The sequence below is a fragment of the Abramis brama genome (assembly GCF_963993115.1).
Source record: "Abramis brama genome assembly, chromosome: 2".
In the NCBI taxonomy this organism is placed as follows: Eukaryota; Metazoa; Chordata; class Actinopteri; order Cypriniformes; family Leuciscidae; genus Abramis; species Abramis brama.
Genome location: NC_139964.1, coordinates 66,502,002 through 66,525,037, shown reverse-complemented (window position 1 = coordinate 66,525,037; position 23,036 = coordinate 66,502,002). Strand labels below are relative to the sequence as shown.

The following is a 23,036-nucleotide window of genomic DNA, read 5'->3' as shown; positions in this document are numbered from 1 at the left end:
TGACCTCTTCATATATATATATATATGTACATATATATACACAATACTAAATTTTAGTAGCTATTTATTTTTCTCTCTGCTTGGTGCCAGTAAGATATTTTCATCTTGTCCTTCCTTGAAAATAAACTATCTGCATATGTAACAATAGATATACTCAGAACATTTATGTTATAAATGGTTAGAATGCTTGTTTTGGGTTTTGAGCAAATGATAAGCACAGATGAAAGAAACCAACACACATTTGAAATGTTTTAAGATTAAATTTAATAGCAGTGTTACAGTAAAAAAGGAATTATATATAAAAACAAACAAACAAAAAAACGGATGATAAAAATTACATAATCAGATTTTGGTCTGTAATCAGATTTTGGGGTGATTACAACCTGTTCGCGTCCCTTGATCAAACCCACATCGTACTTGTGTTTTGCCCACAATTTTGAAGGTATGTCTGCCAGAGAAATATCAATGTCTGAGGCAGAAATGCAGCTGGTTCTGATCCAAACACGCAGACAACGCACACACATTTTCTGTCCAGAAAATCTTGTCAAATTTCACACTTTCATTCTCCATTCCATTAAACCAAGTTTCTTTATACTGTGGGTCACGCTCATTTACGACATGTGACGTGCAATACATTTTATCAGGCACCATAAACTCTGTGTTGACTGGTTTTGCTCGATCCTTAGCCAATGTCAAAATCATTTCTGCCCAATCAACATATTTTATCTGCCATTCGTAAGCCCACTTGCGGCTCAAATTTAGAACATGTCATTTGCTTGGTTCCGTTCTTTCCGGATCAGGGGTGTCGGAATCCATTTCAGATGCATCCCGGAAAACTTCCTCTTCTTTCTCTTCCTCTTCTTAGCGGGTTGTGCCAGAGGGCGCTGATGGTTCTGCCCCCCTCCGCTGTTGTGCTTGGTCTTGTGGTTGTCTTTGTGCTTGTGGTTGTGGTTGTCTTGGTCTTCTGATCGGAGAGCAGTCGAGATCGTGGTCCAGTTTCAGGGCTTTCAGTTCCGCCACAGGATAGTGATGATTATATGCCGGCGGTGCTGGCACGATCTCGGTTGCATGTGGGAAAACACAAACACACTGTTCATTAGTAGCATTCTGCTCTGGTGGAGCTGTTTTCTCACACACATCCTCTTTCACTTCTTTGCTTTTAGCTGCTAATTCATTCTGCATTTTCTTTCGTTCTCTCCTGTCTGCTTCCTCAATCCAACAACCCACAGTCTGCACACATTCTTTGCACACATGACGAACACAGCCGCAACAACCCTGTCTCTTTTCACTGCTCTTTTCAACTGACCCTTTTACCACATTCAATCTTATTTTGCTCAGTGTTCCCTCTTCGGGATAATCATGATATTTGATCAGCTTTTGTATGTCCAGCATACATTTATGTCCGTTATGTCCGTGGTGTATAAAAATGATCGAGCTTACTGTGAGATGACCCCATACTGGCTGATTCTACTTTCCCTGGATTTTTCGACACGCGTCTTACTAATCTGTAAGACGTCTCAGACAGATACGTTTTTTTAACCCAAAATCGGCCAGGTCTGCACTTTCCAGTGCCCTGTAATTATGGCTTACTCAAAATCTTTTCGTGAGCACTTTCCAGCGCTCGATTGATTCCGGTTCACCCAATTAATCAGGTGTGGCTCTTCTGTCCACTTTTACAAGCTAGTTACCGGACCATCGGTAACTTTCTATGCCCGCACCAAAGAAATAGTCTCAGCCACTATGGTTCACTCACAGTCATACCAAAATTACACCACCACAAAAAATAAATTTGACTGTCTCTTACCAAAGAAGCTTCTATTGCCACCGGGTTCTTTCTGATTCCAGTGGAGTTCCTCCCGGCCCTGATAGCAGTTGGCTCTTCTCTCTCAAATCTGCGAGGTAAGACTAAAGCCTAGTGCTTCAGGATGATCAATCGTCAATCCGCTTTACTCAGGGCCAGAAGAAACATGGAATCCCAACTTCTGACACCAATTGTTGTGGCAAAAACAAGCATTAAACAATCATCATCACTGCATAAGAGACACCAAGAATCAAATTGTATTTTAAAAGATATTTATTCTCATGCAAGAGGCTTAGTCACAAAATCACAGCAGCCACCCCGTGACGTGAGCAAGACCTGACACCCAGCCCAGGAAATTCCCTTCTTATACTCCTTCTTCAAGGTCTTTTCTCTGTAGTTTTCCACTCACCCAGCATGGCTACATCTAGCTGATTTAGAATAGAATGACCCTTCTAACCTCCCTTGGCTAAATTATCTTCCATACCTACAGAGTTAAAGGTTCATAACCATTTGTCTTACTGTGTGTGTCTTGCTTATGTCACGTGTACAAACATACATACATTCCAGAAGAGAAACAATGCTTAAAACCACACAATGTCTAAGAAAGTTAATGAAAAAATATGGAATACTAGGCACTGAAAATAGCTGTGGGTCAAACTGCAGTTGCCTAACAGGTTGATGTAACTGACCTGTTGAAGGATGAGGTTGAGACTGGACTGGGCCAGCAAAAGGAGGTGGCTGGGCATAGCTGGTCCCTGTGGAATACTGAGACATATATGGTCTAGGTAGAAAGGTTGGGCACCTGACTATGCGGTATGTGGTGAGCAAACTCTACCTTCTGTGAACAGAGTATATCAGTCTCTATCTGCCCTGGGTCAAGTTCACTTCTGGTTTGTGGGAACAGCTGTTGTATTTTCAGTCTCTGATTCTCGAAGAAGTGATGCAATGAGGCACGCTTTCTGCAGCTCCATCTCCTTCTGCTTAATGCAGCGCTGGGACTTAATTCTGTATTGAGAAATAAACTCTGCATTGAACACCCACAGCTTTAAAGTTTAGATGCTTATCCTGACCAAGCATGTGCGGTGTATGAAGCGCATGGTCTTAAAGGGAAATGGGTATCAGTAAAGTGAAAGATATGTGCCCACTAGTGGTATTGTAAATCATGAAAAAAGAAAATAATAGTTTAGTAATATTAGCTAATAGTTTGGAACAACATGAGGGTGAGTATTTGACCGAATGTTCATTTTTATAAAACTTTTTCTTTAATGACACTAAACTACCATCAAAATATGGATTTTAGTCAATGAAAACCATTTTAGGAAAGTCCCATATACTATCATTAAGTCTCATTCCATTGGTCGGTACGGCTCTTGATTCCTCTTGGTTCGGTGCTGTATGTTCCTCGGCCGAGGTAAGCAAGGCAGATCGTCCTCGTCCTGAGGCGGTGGCGGTGGGGTCGAGCATGGATCTGGGCTTTGGGTTGAGTCTGGGTTCGAGGCGGCGTTTGCGGAGACGGGCTGCAGGGCATGGGGTCTTCTTACAGGATGGGGCCCGCCGGTTGCTCTCTAGAGTTGTTTGTACTGGTATGACCTGGGGTAAGTTCTGATAGCCTGAACTCCTTTATATCTGGAAAATATCAACAGAGTGTTTAGTAATCTGGTAAGTTTGCGTGCACTGGGAATTATATTTTCTCAAATTAATACCAAGTAATGCTAAATCTACATACGGTAGACAGTGAATATGATATATTTGATGATCAGCTATTCTACTCATTTTTGAAAGTGTGGATTCTTAGAAAATGTCTCGGGTTACTTGATTGCGCTTTGGGAACACCTTTGTGTGTGACCGGTTGTGAAGCATGTGTGCAAACATGCCAAGGAACTTGGCCTCAGATAACATCTGACAATGACGTCACTGGAATTGGCATATAGCATTAGCTCCTTAGCCTGAGCTAGGCTAGGCGGGCGTGGTTTCAGCAAACAGGCACCTCAGCTCCACCGATGTCCCAGATTTTTTACAATCTAAGGTTGTAACCTTGCCAACACCTCGAGTAGTTCCTCCTGCGCTTTATCATCATGGGAGGAATGCTCGGAGGCGGCACCAGCAACAAGTTATGCAGAGTCTTCTGCCTGATCCGAAGAAGCCCCGGGCCGCGCTTCGGAGTCAGGCAAAAGGAAATCCCGATCTGGAGAGAGAGCAAGATAATGGAAATGACCCGTCTCTCGCTCCTCAGATCGACTCGCAAACTTTAATGGCGAAAAACACACAGTGCTCGCACTTGTCATGCTCTTTCCCCATACACTCAAAGCAGAACTCATGTATCATTAATACATATATATATATAACCCATCAGTTATCAAAAAATAAAAAAAATGATTTTTTTTAGGAAAGACCATTTAAATCTACAACGGGGTAAAAAATGCAGACGGCCCGACGGCAACAGTTCAAAAGTAGAGGCGAGAATATCCTCTTATCATTCATAATATTATTTTTCTTATTTAACGCTCTCTCTTCAGAGATACTTTCTAAGCTTGGTTATGCAGTCCCTAACAATTTACTTGTTACTAATTTTCTTAATAATTTCTTCTGTAACTCAGTAGCAGTTCCATACCAACAAATAATACAGAATATCATAACACTTACAATGAAAGCACTATAAAAACATCAGAAGCGTTATGATGTGGACATTACAGCAAAGTTATTGCTTTAAGAAATTCATTCTCTGTTGTGGCCTATTAATTAAAACATAATTTCTACTCTAATAAAATCAATAGACATGTCATTTTTTTCTATTTCCTTTGTTTCTAGGATGTTGATATACAGAGATATTCAGTGTTTGAAATATTGCTCAATTTAAATGCAACCAAACATACTGTATGTCGCTCATTACCATCCAACAGTGGACCTTTCTTGAAGATCAAATTCAAAACTTTTAAGTTGACTTGCTGCATCTGGTCATTTTGAAGAAACAAAAATGAAATACACAATTTTCTTTTAAGGTCTTTTTTCATAATATAACTTCAAATACGCAAAAAAAAAAAAAAAAACTTAAACATGCCAAGATGGAATCTCAACTCTGAACGATCTCTACCTATACAAGTGGGGACTCACAATAGCCTGCAATGGAACTGTGTGTGTGTGTGTGTGTGTGTGAACAGTTAAGTCTGTCTTTATTTTGTAACTATAATTTATTGCTACAACGGGGTAAAAAATACAGACGGCCTGGCAGCAACATCAAAATCAGAGGCGAGAATATCCTCTTATCATTCATAATATTATTTTTTTTATTTAACGCTCTCTCTTCAGAGATACTTTCTATGCTTGGTTATGCAGTCCCTAACAATTTACTTGCCATTGTTATGTGCCATTGCACACACACACATACATGTCTATATTACTAACAGACCAATGTCGCTCTACACTGACCAAGTGGGGACTTTCTGAACGATCTCTACCTATACAAGTGGGGACTCACAATAGCCTGCAATGGAACTGTGTGTGTGTGTGTGTGAACAGTTAAGTCTGTCTTTATTTTGTATGTCTTTATGTCTTTATGTTCATATATATAATATATAATAACATATATATAATATATGTTCACACAGGCATCAGAGATCACAATATGCATAGTTAAACATATACAATAAATTTTTTTTAAAAAGAATGACGAACATCATCAGTTATCAAAAACTTAATTGCTTGAGGAAAGACCATTTAAATCTACAACGGGGTAAAAAATACAGACGGCCCGGCTGTAATAAGGATCCACTGAAGGCAAGTGTAAATGAGAACCCAAGTGCAGTTTATTACAAACAAAAGCAAAGATAAAACAAAAACATGGCGTGGCATGAAAAAACCCTAAAAAACCAGAACATGAACAAAGACTTACAAACAGTGGTCTACAGGAAACAATACTTTACAAAGACACATGGGGTGCTTCTCAATATCCCTCCTCGTCTCCTCTCTCCTCCGTCCTCCATCCTATGACCCGGAAACCGATCGAGCTCAGCCATCTTGAAGGACATCTCAATTCTTTAATTGCACCGCGAGGAGTCGAGGATCGAGGAGTTAGGAGGCTTCCCGAGGAGTCATGAGCGAGGATACACAGGTGTATCCTATGCGGAAAAGTTTTATCGACTTAAACGTGACGCACGTCTAAATTCTCCTCCCCCTTCACATCGGTCACAATCATTTTAATTTATACTTTACCTTTGCAGTTTATATATTTGCAATCTCACATATTTCAACAGGGTATCTTGCTTTATTATTATTTATTATGAATTTCTTAAATAAACAAACTTAAACAACATAAGGGCAGATCCTTTGAGCGCTGCTGATGACGCAATGAAGTGACGCTTGAGTGATCAAGTATTCCAATGTATAAAAAAGTTACATTCGATTCCTCCGTCCTCGCGTCTTTTCCTTGCAGCCTTCCCTCGCATCCTACAGGGGGCGGAGCTGAGACGCGAGGAAAGGAAACAAGGAAAGGAAACGAGGATGCACAAATAAGAAATGAGAAGCACCCCTGGAAAACATGAGGGCTAAATACAAAGACTAATGACAAGACAAGGGACACCTGTGAACAGTGATCAGACAATTAACCAATGACAAGACACATGGCAGGATCACATGACAAACAGGGAATCACATGACAGACATGGAAACATGACATGACACAAAAACATGACAAGAACAAACCCAAAATCGTGACACCGGCAGCAACAGTTCAAAATCAGAGGTGAGAATATCCTCTTATCATTCATAATATTATTTTTCTTATTTAACGCTCTCTCTTCATAGATACTTTCTAAGCTTGGTTATGCAGTCCCTAACAATTTACTTGTCATTGTTATGTGCCATTGCACACACACACATACATGTCTATATTACTAACAGACCAATGTCGCTCTACACTGACCAAGTGGGGACTCACAATAGGCTGCAATGGAGCTGTGTGTGTGTGAACAGTGAAGTGAACTGGCAGTGAAGCCTGCCTTCATTATGTAACTATATATACAATATATATATATATATATTATGCCTTTTATCATTCATAATATTATTTCTCTTATTTAAAGCTTATTTTCTCTCTTCATAGATACTTTCTATGCTTGGTTATGCAGTCCCTTTAGGGTTTATGGGATTAATCAAACAGAAATAGCTCTTTAAGGTAACAATTTCAGGTGACTTATATTTAGTATAGTGTAAAGCATACTTTAAACAGTGAATAATGATTTTATTAATCAAAATGAACTTCGCGTCCCCAGTTGGATGGTAAAGAACGATACGTGTTTGGCTGCTTTGTACATTTCTTGACATCACAAACACACTGTAAAGATTTTGGAGGTCAGTCTCAAAATGTTATGTAGACTTGCTGCACTGAACATTTTTAGTTGGTTCAGTTGAAATATATGAAGTAGGGATGTTCATTTAACATTTTGTTTTCTGACTGACAGCTGATGCTTGTTAACCAGTCAGATCAGTTAACTGACATGATTTGAAGGTTAGATTAGAATTAAATGGAATTAGAATAGATAATAGTCTGTGACCGATTCAAATACCTCAAACATGTAGACTTACATGTGCAAATAGCAGCATAAACAACAGAACATGAGGATTCACACACCGTCACATCAAGCACCCGCAGTGCTTCTGTGAACACAGTAAACCAGAATAAAACTGTATATATATAACTGTATATATAATAAATAGGCCAACTTAAATGAACAATTAACAAAACTAAAGTGCAATAAATAATACACGCTTTAGGGTCTGTTTACACGACATCATTTTCAACTGAAAACTGAAAACGTTTTGGCCGTTCATTTCAACGAAAATGCCATTTTGGGGGCCTGACAATGCAAGCTTTTAAAAGCGAGTTTTAAAGTGCAAGGTTTTGAAAATGATGCCTTTACCATCTGCATGTAAACAACATAAACGTGAATTTGTGAAATTGGTATGTCATTCCAACCCGGTCACACTAAATGCTTCTCTATAGCACACATTGGGCCCTATCTCGCACCCAGCGCAATTGACTTTGTACAGCGACGCATGTATCATTCCTATTTTGCACCCGCGCAAAGCGGACTTTTCCCTCCACAGACGCACGTCGGTTAACTAAGAAATACACTTGCGCTCCCCGGGGCGGTTCAGCGCAAAGAGGAGGCGTGTTCCGGCGCAAACGTTCCCTCATGCTATTTTACAGGTTTAGAAAACAATTGTGCCACTGACCGAAAAAAAACAGTTTAAAGTCAGTGGCGCGTTGCGCATGTTATTCATATGCTATTTTAAGGGTGCATGCTTGGCCATAATCAATGTAGCGTGTGCACAACGCGCATACACTTTGATTCTCTCATCTACACAGAAGCAGCAGTTCTCATTTTTGCAAATCATACATTATTACGATAGATAGATAGATAGATAGATAGATAGATAGTTTATTATAAAAGCATACATCTAGTTTACACATTTACCCAAATTATCATACGCCTGTTTAATGTTTAACCGAAGTTAATTTGGGTGTGTTTCTCCATCCCCAACGTCCCTGACGAGAACGTCGGTCTCCTCGGCTGTGAACCGCTCCTCGCGTGCGCCTGGCAAATCCGCCGTTATAATAGGACTCCGCTATAGAACAAGCGCGCCTGCTCTTAAAGGGAATGTGAGATGACGCTCTGATTGGTTTATTTCACGTCACGCCCAAACCACACCTATGAATAATGAAGCTACTTCAGACCAACCCCTTTTAGATTTGTGCCGGGCGCAAGAGTCATTTATCCCACCGGGAAAATAGCAACAGCGCCGAGACCCGCCCACAAAGTTACTTGCGCTTTGCACTTTGACACTTGCGTTTCAGATCGTTAAAATAGGGCCCATTGTGTTTATTGTGCAATTTATACGCGGAAATGAGTTTTTACGTGTATGTGATACGCATGGGTGGGTGTAGGGTAGGTTTAGTAGTGGTGTGTAATATGTAATATGTATTATACAGTGAGGAAAATAAGTATTTGAACACCCTGCTATTTTGCAAGTTCTCCCACTTAGAAATCATGGAGGGGTCTGAAATTGTCATCGTAGGTGCATGTCCACTGTGAGAGACGTAATCTTAAAAAAAAATCCAGAAATCACAATGTATGATTTTTTAACTATTTATTTGTATGATACAGCTGCAAATAAGTATTTGAACACCTGAGAAAATCAATGTTAATATTTGGTACAGTAGCCTTTGTTTGCAATTACAGAGGTCAAACGTTTCCTGTAGTTTTTCACCAGGTTTGCACACACTGCAAGAGGGATTTTGGCCCACTCCTCCACACAGATCTTCTCTAGATCAGTCAGGTTTCTGGGCTGTCGCTGAGAAACAGTTTGAGCTCCCTCCAAAGATTCTCTATTGGGTTTAGGTCTGGAGACTGGCTAGGCCACGCCAGAACCTTGACATGCTTCTTACAGAGCCACTCCTTGGTTATCCTGGCTGTGTGCTTCGGGCCATTGTCATGTTGGAAGACCCAGCCTCGACCCATCTTCAATGCTCTAACTGAGGGAAGGAGGTTGTTCCCCAAAATCTCGCAATACATGGCCCCGGTCATCCTCTCCTTAATACAGTGCAGTCGCCCTGTCCCATGTGCAGAAAAAACACCCCCAAAGCATGATGCTACCACCCCCATGCTTCACAGTAGGGATGGTGTTCTTGGGATGGTACTCATCATTCTTTTTCCTCCAAACACGTTTAGTGGAATTATGACCAAAAAGTTCTATTTTGGTCTCATCTGACCACATGACTTTCTCCCATGACTCCTCTGGATCATCCAAATGGTCATTGGCAAACTTAAGACGGGCCTTGACGTGCTGGTTTAAGCTGGGGAACCTTCCGTGCCATGCATGATTTCAAACCATGACCGTCTTAGTGTATTACCAACAGTAACCTTGGAAACGGTGGTCCCAGCTCTTTTCAGGTCATTGACCAGCTCCTCCCGTGTAGTTCTGGGCTGATTTCTCACCTTTCTTAGGATCATTGAGACCCCACGAGGTGAGATCTTGCATGGAGCCCCAGTCTGAGGGAGAATGACAGTCATGTTTAGCTTCTTCCATTTTCTAATGATTGCTCCAACAGTGGACCTTTTTTCACCAAGCTGCTTGGCAATTTCCCCGTAGCCCTTTCCAGCCTTGTGGAGGTGTACAATTTTGTCTCTAGTGTCTTTGGACAGCTCTTTGGTCTTGGCCATGTTAGTAGTTGGATTCTTACTGATTGTATGGGGTGGACAGGTGTCTTTATGCAGCTAACGACCTCAAACAGGTGCATCTAATTTAGGATAATAAATGGAGTGGAGGTGGACATTTTAAAGGCAGACTAACAGGTCTTTGAGGGTCAGAATTCTAGCTGATAGACAGGTGTTCAAATACTTATTTGCAGCTGTATCATACAAATAAATAGTTAAAAAATCATACATTGTGATTTCTGGATTTTTTTTTTTAGATTATGTCTCTCACAGTGGACATGCACCTATGATGACAATTTCAGACCCCTCCATGATTTCCAAGTGGGAGAACTTGCAAAATAGCAGGGTGTTCAAATACTTATTTTCCTCACTGTATGTTTGGTTAGGATTAGTGTTGTAGGGTGTGTGTACACGCAATAAAGTGCGTATCATATGCATGTAAAAAACTAATTTTCGCATAAAACATTGCACGATAAACAATGCGTGCTATAGAGATGCATGTTCATGAGATCAGGCTGGTCATGCACAAGTATATGACATGTTCACATGTGTACTTATCATCAGGTGTTCACATGGTCATGAGTATTACGTGTTTGCAGATTATTTTTATTTTTTTATTTTTTTTACAAAGTGAACTACTGACCTGGCTTGCATAATACAGCCCTTTTAGTGTTTATAGGGTTTGTTTGTAAACAATGTTATAGTTGTATTTAACAATATTTTACATTTTGCACGCAGTTGGGGTAGTGTATTACTTTAGTTTGAAAATTACTTGCATTATCTTTTTAACTGTTAAATTCTCATTCATTTCTCTTTCATTATGCTTAGATGAGGTTAAATCTTGGCTTGCTCAAAACTTTTTGTCTTTAAATGAAGACAAAACTGAGGTGATCGTTTTTGGCCGGGGGTGAATAGAGCAGAAATATTGCTTTAAGGTAACAATTGCAGGTCACCACACAAGTTAAACTGTACATGATCTAGACTCTAGATAAATATAATGCGACCGCAGCTGTAAGTCAGGGGAATGCTTATATTTATTCCTTTGGTTTCAATTTTGAACATGTTGCAGTTCTTTTTAAAAAGGTATACATTTTAATACAATTATAAAATGATATAACATGATTTGATACTGTATATTAGCAGCAATTACGGTACACATTTTTCACTTTAGCAACAAGTGGAGACCCTCTTTTCTGTAATGAAAGACCAATCTTATGGGTTGTGGTCTCATTGGCAGTAATAAAAATAAAATAAAAACATTGTTTCCCTTTGGACTTAAATTACACTTGATACTGGGCATCATTACATTTTTCCCCTGACTGACAGGAGATGCTTGTAACCCGATCATAATCTGTTATCCGACAAGATTAGAATGTTATATTCTAATTAAATTAAATTAGAATGTATGTATTTCTCAATACTTATCACTTCTTTCAAAGCTCTTCACTCCCATTGTCTTAACCAACTTTCAGCTTCACTGCAGTTAATTTCACATTTAAAACGCATTAAAACTACCAGAACACATCATTCATGTCTCAAATTAAGTCATTCTTTCAGAACTCTAGTGAAAGTTTCAGCCAACAAACATAAATTAAATATACAAAACAAAAACACACACAAACAACAGGCAGCAATATGCACTATTTTCTGCTGTTCAGAATTCAGTTTCAATGCAGTTTATGTTACATGGTTCATGTTTACATTAATGTACAAAATTATTTCCTTTTGTATAGATGGTGATGAAAATGAAAGACTAAGACTTGTGTATGCGTTTAGTTACATCTTCATTTTTCTGATTTTTTTTCAAAAAAGAATATTCAGAATATATATCAATGTGGTATACGGTAGAAATATTGCACATTTCAGTCTAGCTTAGGTTTTTAAATTAAATAACACAGTCTTGGAAAAATATGTAAGCATGTGCAAATAAGCCTGTATAGTAAATCAAGTTCTGTTGGTCTTTGTGTTTAAGTGAGAAATTAATTCATTTAAATTGAAAGATCTCAATGTTTATAAGATCTTTCAATTATGTTTAACAGTTTTGAGCGTATAAAAGAGTGTATAAAAATGGGCTCTGAGTTTTGGTAGTGGTTGTGTCTAAGTGAAATATGTAGTTTGGAAGATGTAGTCACTGAATGCATTAATACAACATTGAATGACACAGACATTTGCAACACTTCTACAGTAATACCGTATTAAAATATATTCAGAATCTAAAAAATTAAATACTATCAAAACAATTAGATGTAGCTGAACACATACAGGTATTAATCTTTCAGTTTCATCACCATCTATAAAAAGGGGAAACTTGGGGGGAAAATGTGTACTGTACTGTAAACAATGAACATGTGACATAAAATGCTGTGAATTCTGAACAACAGAAAAATGTTATAATGCTACCTGTTATTTGTGTTTTTTTAAATTTATTTAATGTGTGTTTTTTGGGTAAAACCTTTTCTAGTGTTCTGGAAGAATGAGTTGATCTGAGACATGAATGAAGTTTCAGTGCATTTTGAATGTGAAATGAACTGCTGTCAAGCTGTAAGTTGGTTTGGAGAAGATGTCATGGTCTTTTAACCTGATATCATTTAAGATATCATTTAAGACTGTCGTATAAATGATTGAATGATTTAACCATAACTCATTATTATCCTTGATATTCTAAAATAGGTATGTTTCATGTGTATGTAGACTCTAGTGTGTGTATTGAGTTGTTGCACTTCCCCCCACACACAATTTACATATCAATGCAGGAAGGCCTGAAAGGCCAGTGTTTGTCTCAGGTGAGAAAACAGGCCAACAACCCTCACAGTACTGTTACCAATATATGTGCAACTTCTCAAATAAACTAAAATAAACTAGAGAAAACGCTGGGATTTACCCTTAATTTACCCTTTAATTTAAGTTTGTTGGCTGAAACCTTCACTAGAGTTCTGAAAGAATGACTTAATTTGAGACATGAATGATGTGTTCTGGTAGTTTTAATGCGTTTTAAATGTGAAATTAACTGCAGTGAAGCTGAAAGTTGGTTAAGACAATGGGAGTGAAGAGCTTTGAAAGAAGTGATAAGTATTGAGAAATACATACATTCTAATTTAATTTAATTAGAATATAACATTCTAATCTTGTCGGATAACAGATTATGATCGGGTTACAAGCATCTCCTGTCAGTCAGGGGAAAAATGTAATGATGCCCAGTATCAAAGTGTAATTTAAGTCCAAAGGGAAACAATGTTTTTATTTTATTTTTATTACTGCCAATGTCTGAGAGACCACAACCCATAAGATTGGTCTTTCATTACAGAAAAGAGGGTCTCCACTTGTTGCTAAAGTGAAAAATGTGTACCGTAATTGCTGCTAATATACAGTATCAAATCATGTTATATCATTTTATAATTGTATTAAAATGTATACCTTTTTAAAAAGAACTGCAACATGTTCAAAATTGAAACCAAAGGAATAAATATAAGCATTCCCCTGACTTACTGCTGCGGTCGCATTATATTTATCTAGAGTCTAGATCATGTACAGTTTAACTTGTGTGGTGACCTGCAATTGTTACCTTAAAGCAATATTTCTGCTCTATTCACCCCCGGCCAAAAACGATCACCTCAGTTTTGTCTTCATTTAAAGACAAAAAGTTTTGAGCAAGCCAAGATTTAACCTCATCTAAGCATAATGAAAGAGAAATGAATGAGAATTTAACAGTTAAAAAGATAATGCAAGTAATTTTCAAACTAAAGTAATACACTACACAACTGCGTGCAAAATGTAAAATATTGTTAAATACAACTATAACATTGTTTACAAACAAACCCTATAAACACTAAAAGGGCTGTATTATGCAAGCCAGGCCAGTAGTTCACTTTGTAAAAAAAAAAAAAAAAAAAAAAAAAAAAAAAAAAACCCCAAACACGTAATACTCATGACCATGTGAACACCTGATGATAAGTACACATGTGAACATGTTATATACTTGTGCATGACCAGCCTGATCTCATGAACATGCATCTCTATAGCACGCATTGTTTATCGTGCAATGTTTTATGCGAAAATTAGTTTTTTACATGCATATGATACGCACTTTATTGCGTGTACACACACCCTACAACACTAATCCTAACCAAACATATAATACATATTACATATTACACACCACTACTAAACCTACCCTAAACCCACCCATGCGTATCACATACACGTAAAAACTCATTTCCGCGTATAAATTGCACAATAAGCACAATGGGCCCTATTTTAACGATCTGAAACGCAAGTGTCAAAGCGCAAAGCGCAAGTAACTTTGTGGGCGGGTCTCGGCGCTGTTGCTATTTTCCCGGTGGGATAAATGACTCTTGCGCCCGGCGCAAATCTAAAAGGGGATGGTCTGAAGTAGCTTCATTATTCATAGGTGTGGTTTGGGCGTGACGTGAAATAAACCAATCAGAGCGTCATCTCACATTCCCTTTAAGAGCAGGCGCGCTTGTTCTATAGCGGAGTCCTATTATAACGGCGGATTTGCCAGGCGCACGCGAGGAGCGGTTCACAGCCGAGGAGACCGACGTTCTCGTCAGGGACGTTGGGGATGGAGAAACACACCCAAATTAACTTTGGTTAAACATTAAACATGCGTATGATAATTTGGGTAAATGTGTAAGCTAGATGTATGCTTTTATAATAAACTATCTATCTATCTATCTATCTATCTATCTATCTATCTATCTATCTATCTATCTATCGTAATAATGTATGATTTGCAAAAATGAGAACTGCTGCTTCTGTGTAGATGAGAGAATCAAAGTATATGCGCGTTGTGCACACGCTACATTGATTATGGCCAAGCATGCACCCTTAAAATAGCATATGAATAACATGCGCAGCGCGCCACTGACTTTAAACTGTTTTTTTTCGGTCAGTGGCGCAATTGTTTTCTAAACCTGTAAAATAGCATGAGGGAACGTTTGCGCCGGAACACGCCTCCTCTTTGCGCTGAACCGCCCCGGGGAGCGCAAGTGTATTTCTTAGTTAACCGACGTGCGTCTGTGGAGGGAATTATATTATTATTTATTGCACTTTAGTTTTGTTAATTGTTCATTTAAGTTGGCCTATTTATTATATATACAGTTATATATATACAGTTTTATTCTGGTTTACTGTGTTCACAGAAGCACTGCGGGTGCTTGATGTGACGGTGTGTGAATCCTCATGTTCTGTTGTTTATGCTGCTATTTGCACATGTAAGTCTACATGTTTGAGGTATTTGAATCGGTCACAGACTATTATCTATTCTAATTCCATTTAATTCTAATCTAACCTTCAAATCATGTCAGTTAACTGATCTGACTGGTTAACAAGCATCAGCTGTCAGTCAGAAAACAAAATGTTAAATGAACATCACTACTTCATATATTTCAACTGAACCAACTAAAAATGTTCAGTGCAGCAAGTCTACATAACATTTTGAGACTGACCTCCAAAATCTTTACAGTGTGTTTGTGATGGCAAGAAATGTACAAAGCAGCCAAACACGTATCGTTCTTTACCATCCAACTGGGGATGCGAAGTTCATTTTGATTAATAAAATCATTATTCACTGTTTAAAGTATGCTTTACACTATACTAAATATAAGTCACCTGAAATTGTTACCTTAAAGAGCTATTTCTGTTTGATTAATCCCATAAACCCTAAAGGGACTGCATAACCAAGCATAGAAAGTATCTATGAAGAGAGAAAATAAGCTTTAAATAAGAGAAATAATATTATGAATGATAAAAGGCATAATATATAATATACTATATATATATTTATAACTACCTGAATTACAGTAGAAATACATGTTAATAAAGCATTTATTAACACACTGAGTAACTATTACTCTATGTCTGAATAATAATATGTATGAATGTAAATTTAAATAGTTTAATCATTTACTCACACTTTCTAAGTGATCTTATGAACCACTGACAACTCCTAAATAACTGCTTTGTAAATGATCCTATACTTTATTTAGAAATGATAAATTGATCATTAATAAAGTATGAAAATACAATTATTAAACACATTATAGATATGCTTTTAAAACAAGAATAAAGCATTTATATCTGTATTTATATACTGCTTATTAATGTCTATTAATTTATAAAACTTTATAAAATTATTAACTGTTTACTAATTCTTAACTAATGATTAATAGCGTGGAGTTATTATAAAGTGTTACTGAAAGCTCCAGTTAAACATCAGCTCTACAGTCTCAGAGCCTCTCTGGGACAGCAGCCATTCAAACAATAGAGAAGTGTGAACGACGTGTGTTAATGGGCCACTGCAGTTCCTGCTCCAGCCTACAGGAGCGCTGCTGAGTATGGACTTAAACACACACACACATGTAGGTCCCCACTTGGTCAAAAATGTAAAAAATTCACCAGAGCGTGTTTTAGCTGATTTTAACATGTTTTAAAGCATGACCAACAGGGGACTTGAAAAATGTCCCCACTTGGCTCGGCGGTCCCCTGTTGGTGAGTGTGTAACGACACCAAGGTCCCCAATTAGATAGGTAGACAAGTACACACACACACACACACACACACACACACACACACACACACACACACACACACACAAACAATGCGGTCTCTGAAGACAAAGAAACCTGGAACATTCAGATATGTTTAATTTTATTTAAATGACTGTATTTAAGAGTTGGCATTGAAATACGTTGATGATTGTGCCGGGAACTTTTCAAGCTCAACAAGGACAACTACAGCTTCAGTTTGATCTTTTGTTGAAAACACAAATGCTCATTGATTTATTTAGAGGCGATGGAGACGTTGCTAACCTTGTTGGTGCTTCATACATTGCCGACAGCTTCGATACGCACAGATGATGAGAACACAGATCAGCAGAAGCAGAAGGGCTCCTACGCTGGCTAGGGTGCTTACCATGACCCAGAAATCAAAGTCAAAGCATTTACCAAAACCTGGACCTGAACCTGTAAGACATGGACCACATGAAATCAATAACAGACAAGTGGATCATTAAAAAACATCTATTTTAAGCTGCTTAAAATCCTACAGTCCGCATCATGGGTAATACTGTAAGATCCAACATTATTTCATGAATTAATTAATGATGAAAGCACATTCAAAGGCATTGTCTGGAGTCTGTTTGATTATTGCTCAGGCTAGACACTAGAGATCTCAAAGTGATGTTTAGGGATGCACTAGAACCCTTATTCCCGAGTGATAGTGTTCAAACTAGTGTTGCATGATGTACCGGTACTAGGAAGGTATCGCAATACCCTGCTATTAAAAACGATACAATATTAACTTTTATTAGTAGGCTACCGGTAGGCTACTTTAAGAGTGACAGTAAATAATAAGAGCAGTATTTCTTAATTTGTGTAGCTGTGTGACAGCAGGAGTCAGGACGTGTACATTCACTACTAAACAACGGAAGCAGAACAGTAAAATATATACGCGAAGCACTGACAAAGAAACGTGCATGCATGAGAAAATAAAGTGAAATAAATCACATTTGTGATTTTCTCACAAATGTGTCCAGGCAGATTTTCTCACAAATGCAGTTGACCAACTTCCTCTTCTAAAACAGTAGATGGCGCTAAACTAGAGGCTAATTCTCCCAGGAGTCATGCGAAATTACTAAATTAGTGATTATGTCTATACTTGAACAAATCTATTTCTTTCGTTCTCCATAAATGAATGAGAACATTAGTAAACTAATTTAGTAATTTTGCATGAGTCCGATGCAGAAAAAAATGACAAAAAGCAACATGATGGCAGAGCTTTCAGCTTATAGATTCCCCGATCCTAGAGAGAATGAAGTGCTACTAAGTGCTAATGTGGATTTCTGTCTAGATATGCAATAAATATTTTGCAAGAGAAAACCTCAAAAAGGTTAATTATAGATCAAATAAGACAGAAACACACCCGTTCACCGGTCATTTTCCTCAGCTGTAGGCAAAGGCAAGTTTCAGATCAGTGCTTCTCCTGGGAGACTAGCGCTAAATTAGCCTCTAGTTTAGCGCCATCTACTGTTTTAGAAGAGGAAGTTGCTCAACTGCATTTGTGAGAAAATCTGCCTGGATGCATTTGTGAGAAAATCTGCCTGGACACATTTGTGAGAAAATCTGCCTGGACACATTTGTGAGAAAATCGAGCCGAGAGATCTCATAAAAAGCGAAGCGTCACACAATCATAACAGACAGATATGCATTTGTATGCACTAGATTTGGTATTTGTTCAAAGGTTACATGCAATTTGAAGGATGGTTTGTATATATTTGTGAAGTATTATCTTGGTTCATTTATTTATATTTGTAAAACACAATACATATTTGTTACTCCACTGCATTTTCACTCAAACTGACCTTTGTGCTTGCACATTGCTTTCTGTTTGTTTGCGAGTCGAGTTTTCCTTTGCAAAGCGGATCGAGTTTGTTTGCGAGTCGAGTTTTCCTTTGCGAAGTAGATTGAGTTCGTTTGCAAAATGCTGGATTTGTTTGTTAAATTATGGCACATAATTCGCTCCATACAGGACCGGCAGCGTAATATTCTGTGTGATTAATGTTAATCCAACAACAAAAGAAAATAGACAGGCACCCAATGCTTGACTGAATAAATTTAATCTATTTATTAAGAATCAGTCTATAGTTAATTTAGAGTGAAGACCTTATTGTTTCAGCTACAGAAGGTCTATAGCTTTCAAAAAAGAAATTAAGCACTGTTTATTTTATTTGTCTCTTATAGTATTTGTCATATTGGTTGTAATTTGCTTTTTTGCTGATTTTTAATTACAAAGATACAATTAAATTAAATATCTATATTATAATTATAAAATTACATTTAAAAAATATTAAATGACTCATTTAAAGATTTTGGTCATCCCAACCTGTTCAGAGTTGTGAAAGGTTTGCAAATGTTAGCATGATTGATAATATATAATGATAATGTATATTGATAATGTGAATGTTGCAAACATCTTGGTATGGACGTTTACACTGACATGTAATTATTATTATTATTATTTTTAATAAAGGGGAGGGAATGGTCATAAAGCAGGGCAGGTCATGTGATCATACTGGTCATGAGAGTTTTTAGCTTTTTAAAATTAAGTTATAAAACAATGATTAAGTTCTGTCATATTTTTCAATTACTTTTACTGTTTTAGTTTTTTTGCCGTGGTATTGATTCAGTATCAGTATCGAGGTATTTTGGTCTGGTATCGTATCGAAGTCATAATTTTGGTATCATGACAACACTAGTTCAAACAGGTCGAGACGTGGGCAGACTCAAACAGGTATTGAAGAAAACTTAGCAGAGTTTAAATTCATTAAGTTAAACCGTAATCTACAGTATGGAATCCACAGTATGACCCAATACAGTACCAAGTTAACCTTATCTGGGTTGTATTTTCTCTTACTTCGCATAGTCTTTTTCCTTGTAAAGATGAGGGAATGTCAAGCATGTTGGCAAAATTAAATGCCATTGAGTCTGAATGAACACAAACTTTGACATCAACATAAAGGAAACCTCTTTTTTTTTAAATAATTGTATCTGTTAACTTTTTTTGGTGACTACATAATTCCCAGACTTGTGTCATTTCATAGTTTCCATGACTTTGATGTTGAATAAAGAACACTATTAAGCGTTTGTGCTGCCTTAATTTTAAGTTATATTCAACTTGAATTGTGAAATTGCATTAAGTGACAACTTGGATATTTGATTTATCTCAGCAAGTTCATTCTAGGGAAGTTATTCTAATGCTAAATGTTAAGTTGTGAAAGCTAATTGTGAATAAATAAGTGTGTCCACACTTTTGACTTATCTTCAGTTAGTTCACAGTTTACCACCATTTTGCGGTTAAGCACCAAAATACGGTTATTTTACTGTCATAGATTCATGATTGGTCAGCAGCAAAAACAGGAAATGGGCCAAAAACCAGTTCATATACTTTATGAAACAAAAGTGAAATCGTGAAAAGTGCCAGAGCTGCACTTCTTAATGCTTTACATCAATGTTTAAGTTCAGGTCTGTTTAAGGTCTAGATTTAGATGTCACCTTACAGACAACACAAGAGCATTTTTAACCATTTAACTAAGAATAAAAAGCATGTGAAATGAGAAATACTTACATGACACTGTAACACTCTCACTTTTGACTTTGCTGACAGGATTGTGTGCCTCGCATGAGTACGGTTTATTCTCCTGGACTTGAGTAGATGACAAGAACACTTGAGGGTTTTTTTCATTCTGGGTCATTGTGTCTTCTTTATACCAGGATAGAGTCAGATCTTCTCTTTCTCCGATGTCACAGATGATATTCGCATTCCCATCTTTTGTGCAGTTGAACTTCACAGTAGGTTTAGGGGCCTTTTCTGTAACAGAAACATGGTGGATATTTCCTACTGTAACAACTATAGAAATATACAGTCTGATTTTGTTATTATTATTGTGTTGGAAGGATAGAAATATTTGTCATCTTACCATATACTTTAATTTCCACTTCTCCTCTACCAAGCTCTGTACCAGCATCACTAAATGCGTAGAATGTATATTTGCCCGTGTCCTTCAGACTAACACTTGAAAATCTCAATGATCCATCTTCTTCCATAGATACACCTTCAGCTTGTTCTTTGATAGTCCCAAGTTTCCAGCGAAGAATGGTGCCGTGTGTGTCATGGATCCATCTAAACTCAGGAGGTTTCTCATTGTTTTTTGTTGTCAGCTTAATGATGCACGACGTTCCCACTAGTAGATCTTTTCCACATATCTTTGTTGAGACTATAATAAATAAAATCAAAAGCATTTAATAAAACTCAACAGGGTTCAACTGCTCATGTTTGGTTCACTATGAGGAAAAAGCATAAAAACAGAGAATGAATAATTCTCAATAATTCTTTTAAAAGTCAATTTCGGTTCAGGCACTAACTTTAGACAACACAGTTCAATATTATATTCTTTCATCACACTGTACGGGGTAAGTTGTCACAAATGGGGATTTGCGTAAGACAGCCTAATAAATCAGAACTTAAACAGTAAAATTATTATAAAAACAGCTGAAAGGTAAAAGGTAACTTAAAAATACCAAACCATTGTTATGGCCAACATAACTTAAATTTGTGTAAAATTACAACACATATGCCCTGACCTGACATTTATATATCTATAAAGAAACCGTTCTGAGTTAAAATCTGCCTTTGTTATATAGTGACAAAAAATAATATGATACTGAAACTTCACAAATTATTATAATTTAAGACTGTTTTGAACTAGATGTTTGAAACCAACAAATCAGTGCTTGATAAAAAAAGACTCAAAATAGTTCCTGAAATACAGACTTTGTGCTGAACTATGAAAGTAAAGGAAGTTTCAGCAGCGATAGAAAAAACATTTTGGGTCTCCAAAGAACATTTCAGTCATAAGGTCTAAAAAGAAGCATTTCTTTCTTATTTCGAAGAACATTTTAATAATCTAAAGAACCTTTTGTCCACTTTTCATCATTTCCAAGATTCCATCGTTGTTTAAATCTTCTTCACAAAAAAAGATATTTAAAGTCCAATAAATAACCTTTATTGTAACTCTATAATTTGACTACATATCTAAATGTTCGACTTTCTGTGTCTTTTATTAAAGACTGACACGAACAAACACTCATTGCAGCAGTTTGCATGTAAACGTCATAGATTTGCATTTAAAAGTGTCCAAAAACTACAGTATAAGTGCATTTGTTGCTTCATAGATATATTTTTCTTGATCTGACACTAAAAAATGGCCTTAACAAATTTTTCTAACAATTTAGATGTTAGGTGAATTTAAGATTTATTATAAAGCAGTATGCATTAAACAAATGTTAATATGGATTACTATTCTTAATATCCTTTGATCGCAACTTTTGATCTCAACTACAAAAATATATTTACAAAATATATAAGAAAAACTGTTTCTCCACTTCAGTCTATTAACATATTTCTATACAAAATGAAGTCAGAACCTACCAGAGAGTGCAGCGAAGCCACAGAGGAATAAAAACAAGAGATTGTATTGGCAGCTCATTGCTCTTCTGAACACAGCAAATGTTGCAGAAACTTTTTCACAAACTGGAGGAAACAGAAATAATTTCCTGCTTTGCGTTTAGAGAGTTGGCGGTTATAAAAGTTTTTAGGAAATCCAATAGTATCAGCAGAACCGCAGTTTCAGAATCAGAAGTGATGGGCGGGGCTTAATTTTCTTCTGTTAAATATAGGCTAAGCTGTTTTCACATGGATTTTGATCGGATGTCTACAATATTTAACAACAATAAATTTAAATAAAGTTCAAGTTCAAGTCCAAAACATTTATTTGTCCCCAAGGGGCGATTAGTTTTGCTGCAGAAGCAAAGAAGTTAACATACAATACATGACAACAAAGCAACAACATCATAAAAAAATAAATAGGCCTACAAAAAATAAAATACAAGATCAGTCACTTTTCTGTTCATATATGTATTATGTTTCACTTGGTCAGGCTTTGTATTAAATGGTTCTTTTTATTTTACATTAAATACGTCACATAGGCTAGGCTACTCGCTGTTTAAGGGACTGTTCGTTTTTTATTTAAGGGGCTACCGGAGGAGTTTTGAGATCTATTGTCAAAATAGACTTGACCCTCCCTTCACCAGCAATACATTTTTCTATGACCCTCCAAAATGATTGTGAAAAAAAGGCATGACCCTCCCAGATAATTTATTGATTAGCCTACTTCTGTACTGGTTTACACTTGGCAAAGATGTCAGATAGCCATTGTTCTCTTTCAAACATTTGCTCGGTATCTCACTATGGGAAACGTCTCTGGGCGTGACAGACCTGGAAGCACCAATCACACCACGTCTGTCAGTTGACAGACCAATCACGACAGTGATGCGGGAGTCCGGCCTCCCTTATATATACCACTGCCGATGGTCCCTACTAGAGTTCTCAACGGGTCGGGTCGGCCCGACAAACCCGGCGGGACCCGCGGGTTCGGGTCGAAAATA

At 37.3% G+C, this 23,036-nt stretch overlaps 2 protein-coding genes across 2 annotated transcripts in view; both read right to left on the bottom strand.

Moving 5' to 3' along the window:
- LOC311078023 (uncharacterized protein) overlaps positions 1 to 2,575 on the bottom strand; it is a gene marked incomplete at its 5' end in the record, with an annotated part of 28,771 nt that extends 26,196 nt beyond the window's left edge. Inside the window, one exon of the mRNA XM_084106666.1 lies at positions 2,491 to 2,575. Coding sequence (XP_083962792.1) covers positions 2,491 to 2,575 — 85 coding nt within the window. The remainder of the gene's footprint in view (positions 1 to 2,490) is intronic.
- LOC311075329 (T-lymphocyte surface antigen Ly-9-like) lies at positions 2,057 to 22,232 on the bottom strand. Its single transcript, XM_084102646.1, has 5 exons — positions 22,021 to 22,232; positions 20,510 to 20,806; positions 20,158 to 20,400; positions 16,845 to 16,997; positions 2,057 to 3,427 (listed from the first exon to the last, which is right to left on the bottom strand). Exons 1-5 carry the CDS (start codon positions 22,076 to 22,078, stop codon positions 3,339 to 3,341), a joined length of 840 nt encoding a protein of 279 aa, XP_083958772.1. The 5' UTR covers positions 22,079 to 22,232; the 3' UTR covers positions 2,057 to 3,338.
- Between the last annotated feature and the right edge of the window lie 804 nt (positions 22,233 to 23,036).

Coding starts and splice junctions, on each gene's coding strand:
- LOC311075329 (XM_084102646.1), bottom strand. CDS start 22,078: ATGAGCTGCCAATACAATCTCTTGTTTTTATTCCTCTGTGGCTTCGCT. Junction 20,401..20,509: donor AGTGGAAATTAAAGTATATG/GTAAGATGACAA, acceptor TTTCTGTTACAG/AAAAGGCCCCTAAACCTACT. Junction 3,428..16,844: donor ATGTATGAAGCACCAACAAG/GTTAGCAACGTC, acceptor GATATTTTCCAG/ATATAAAGGAGTTCAGGCTA.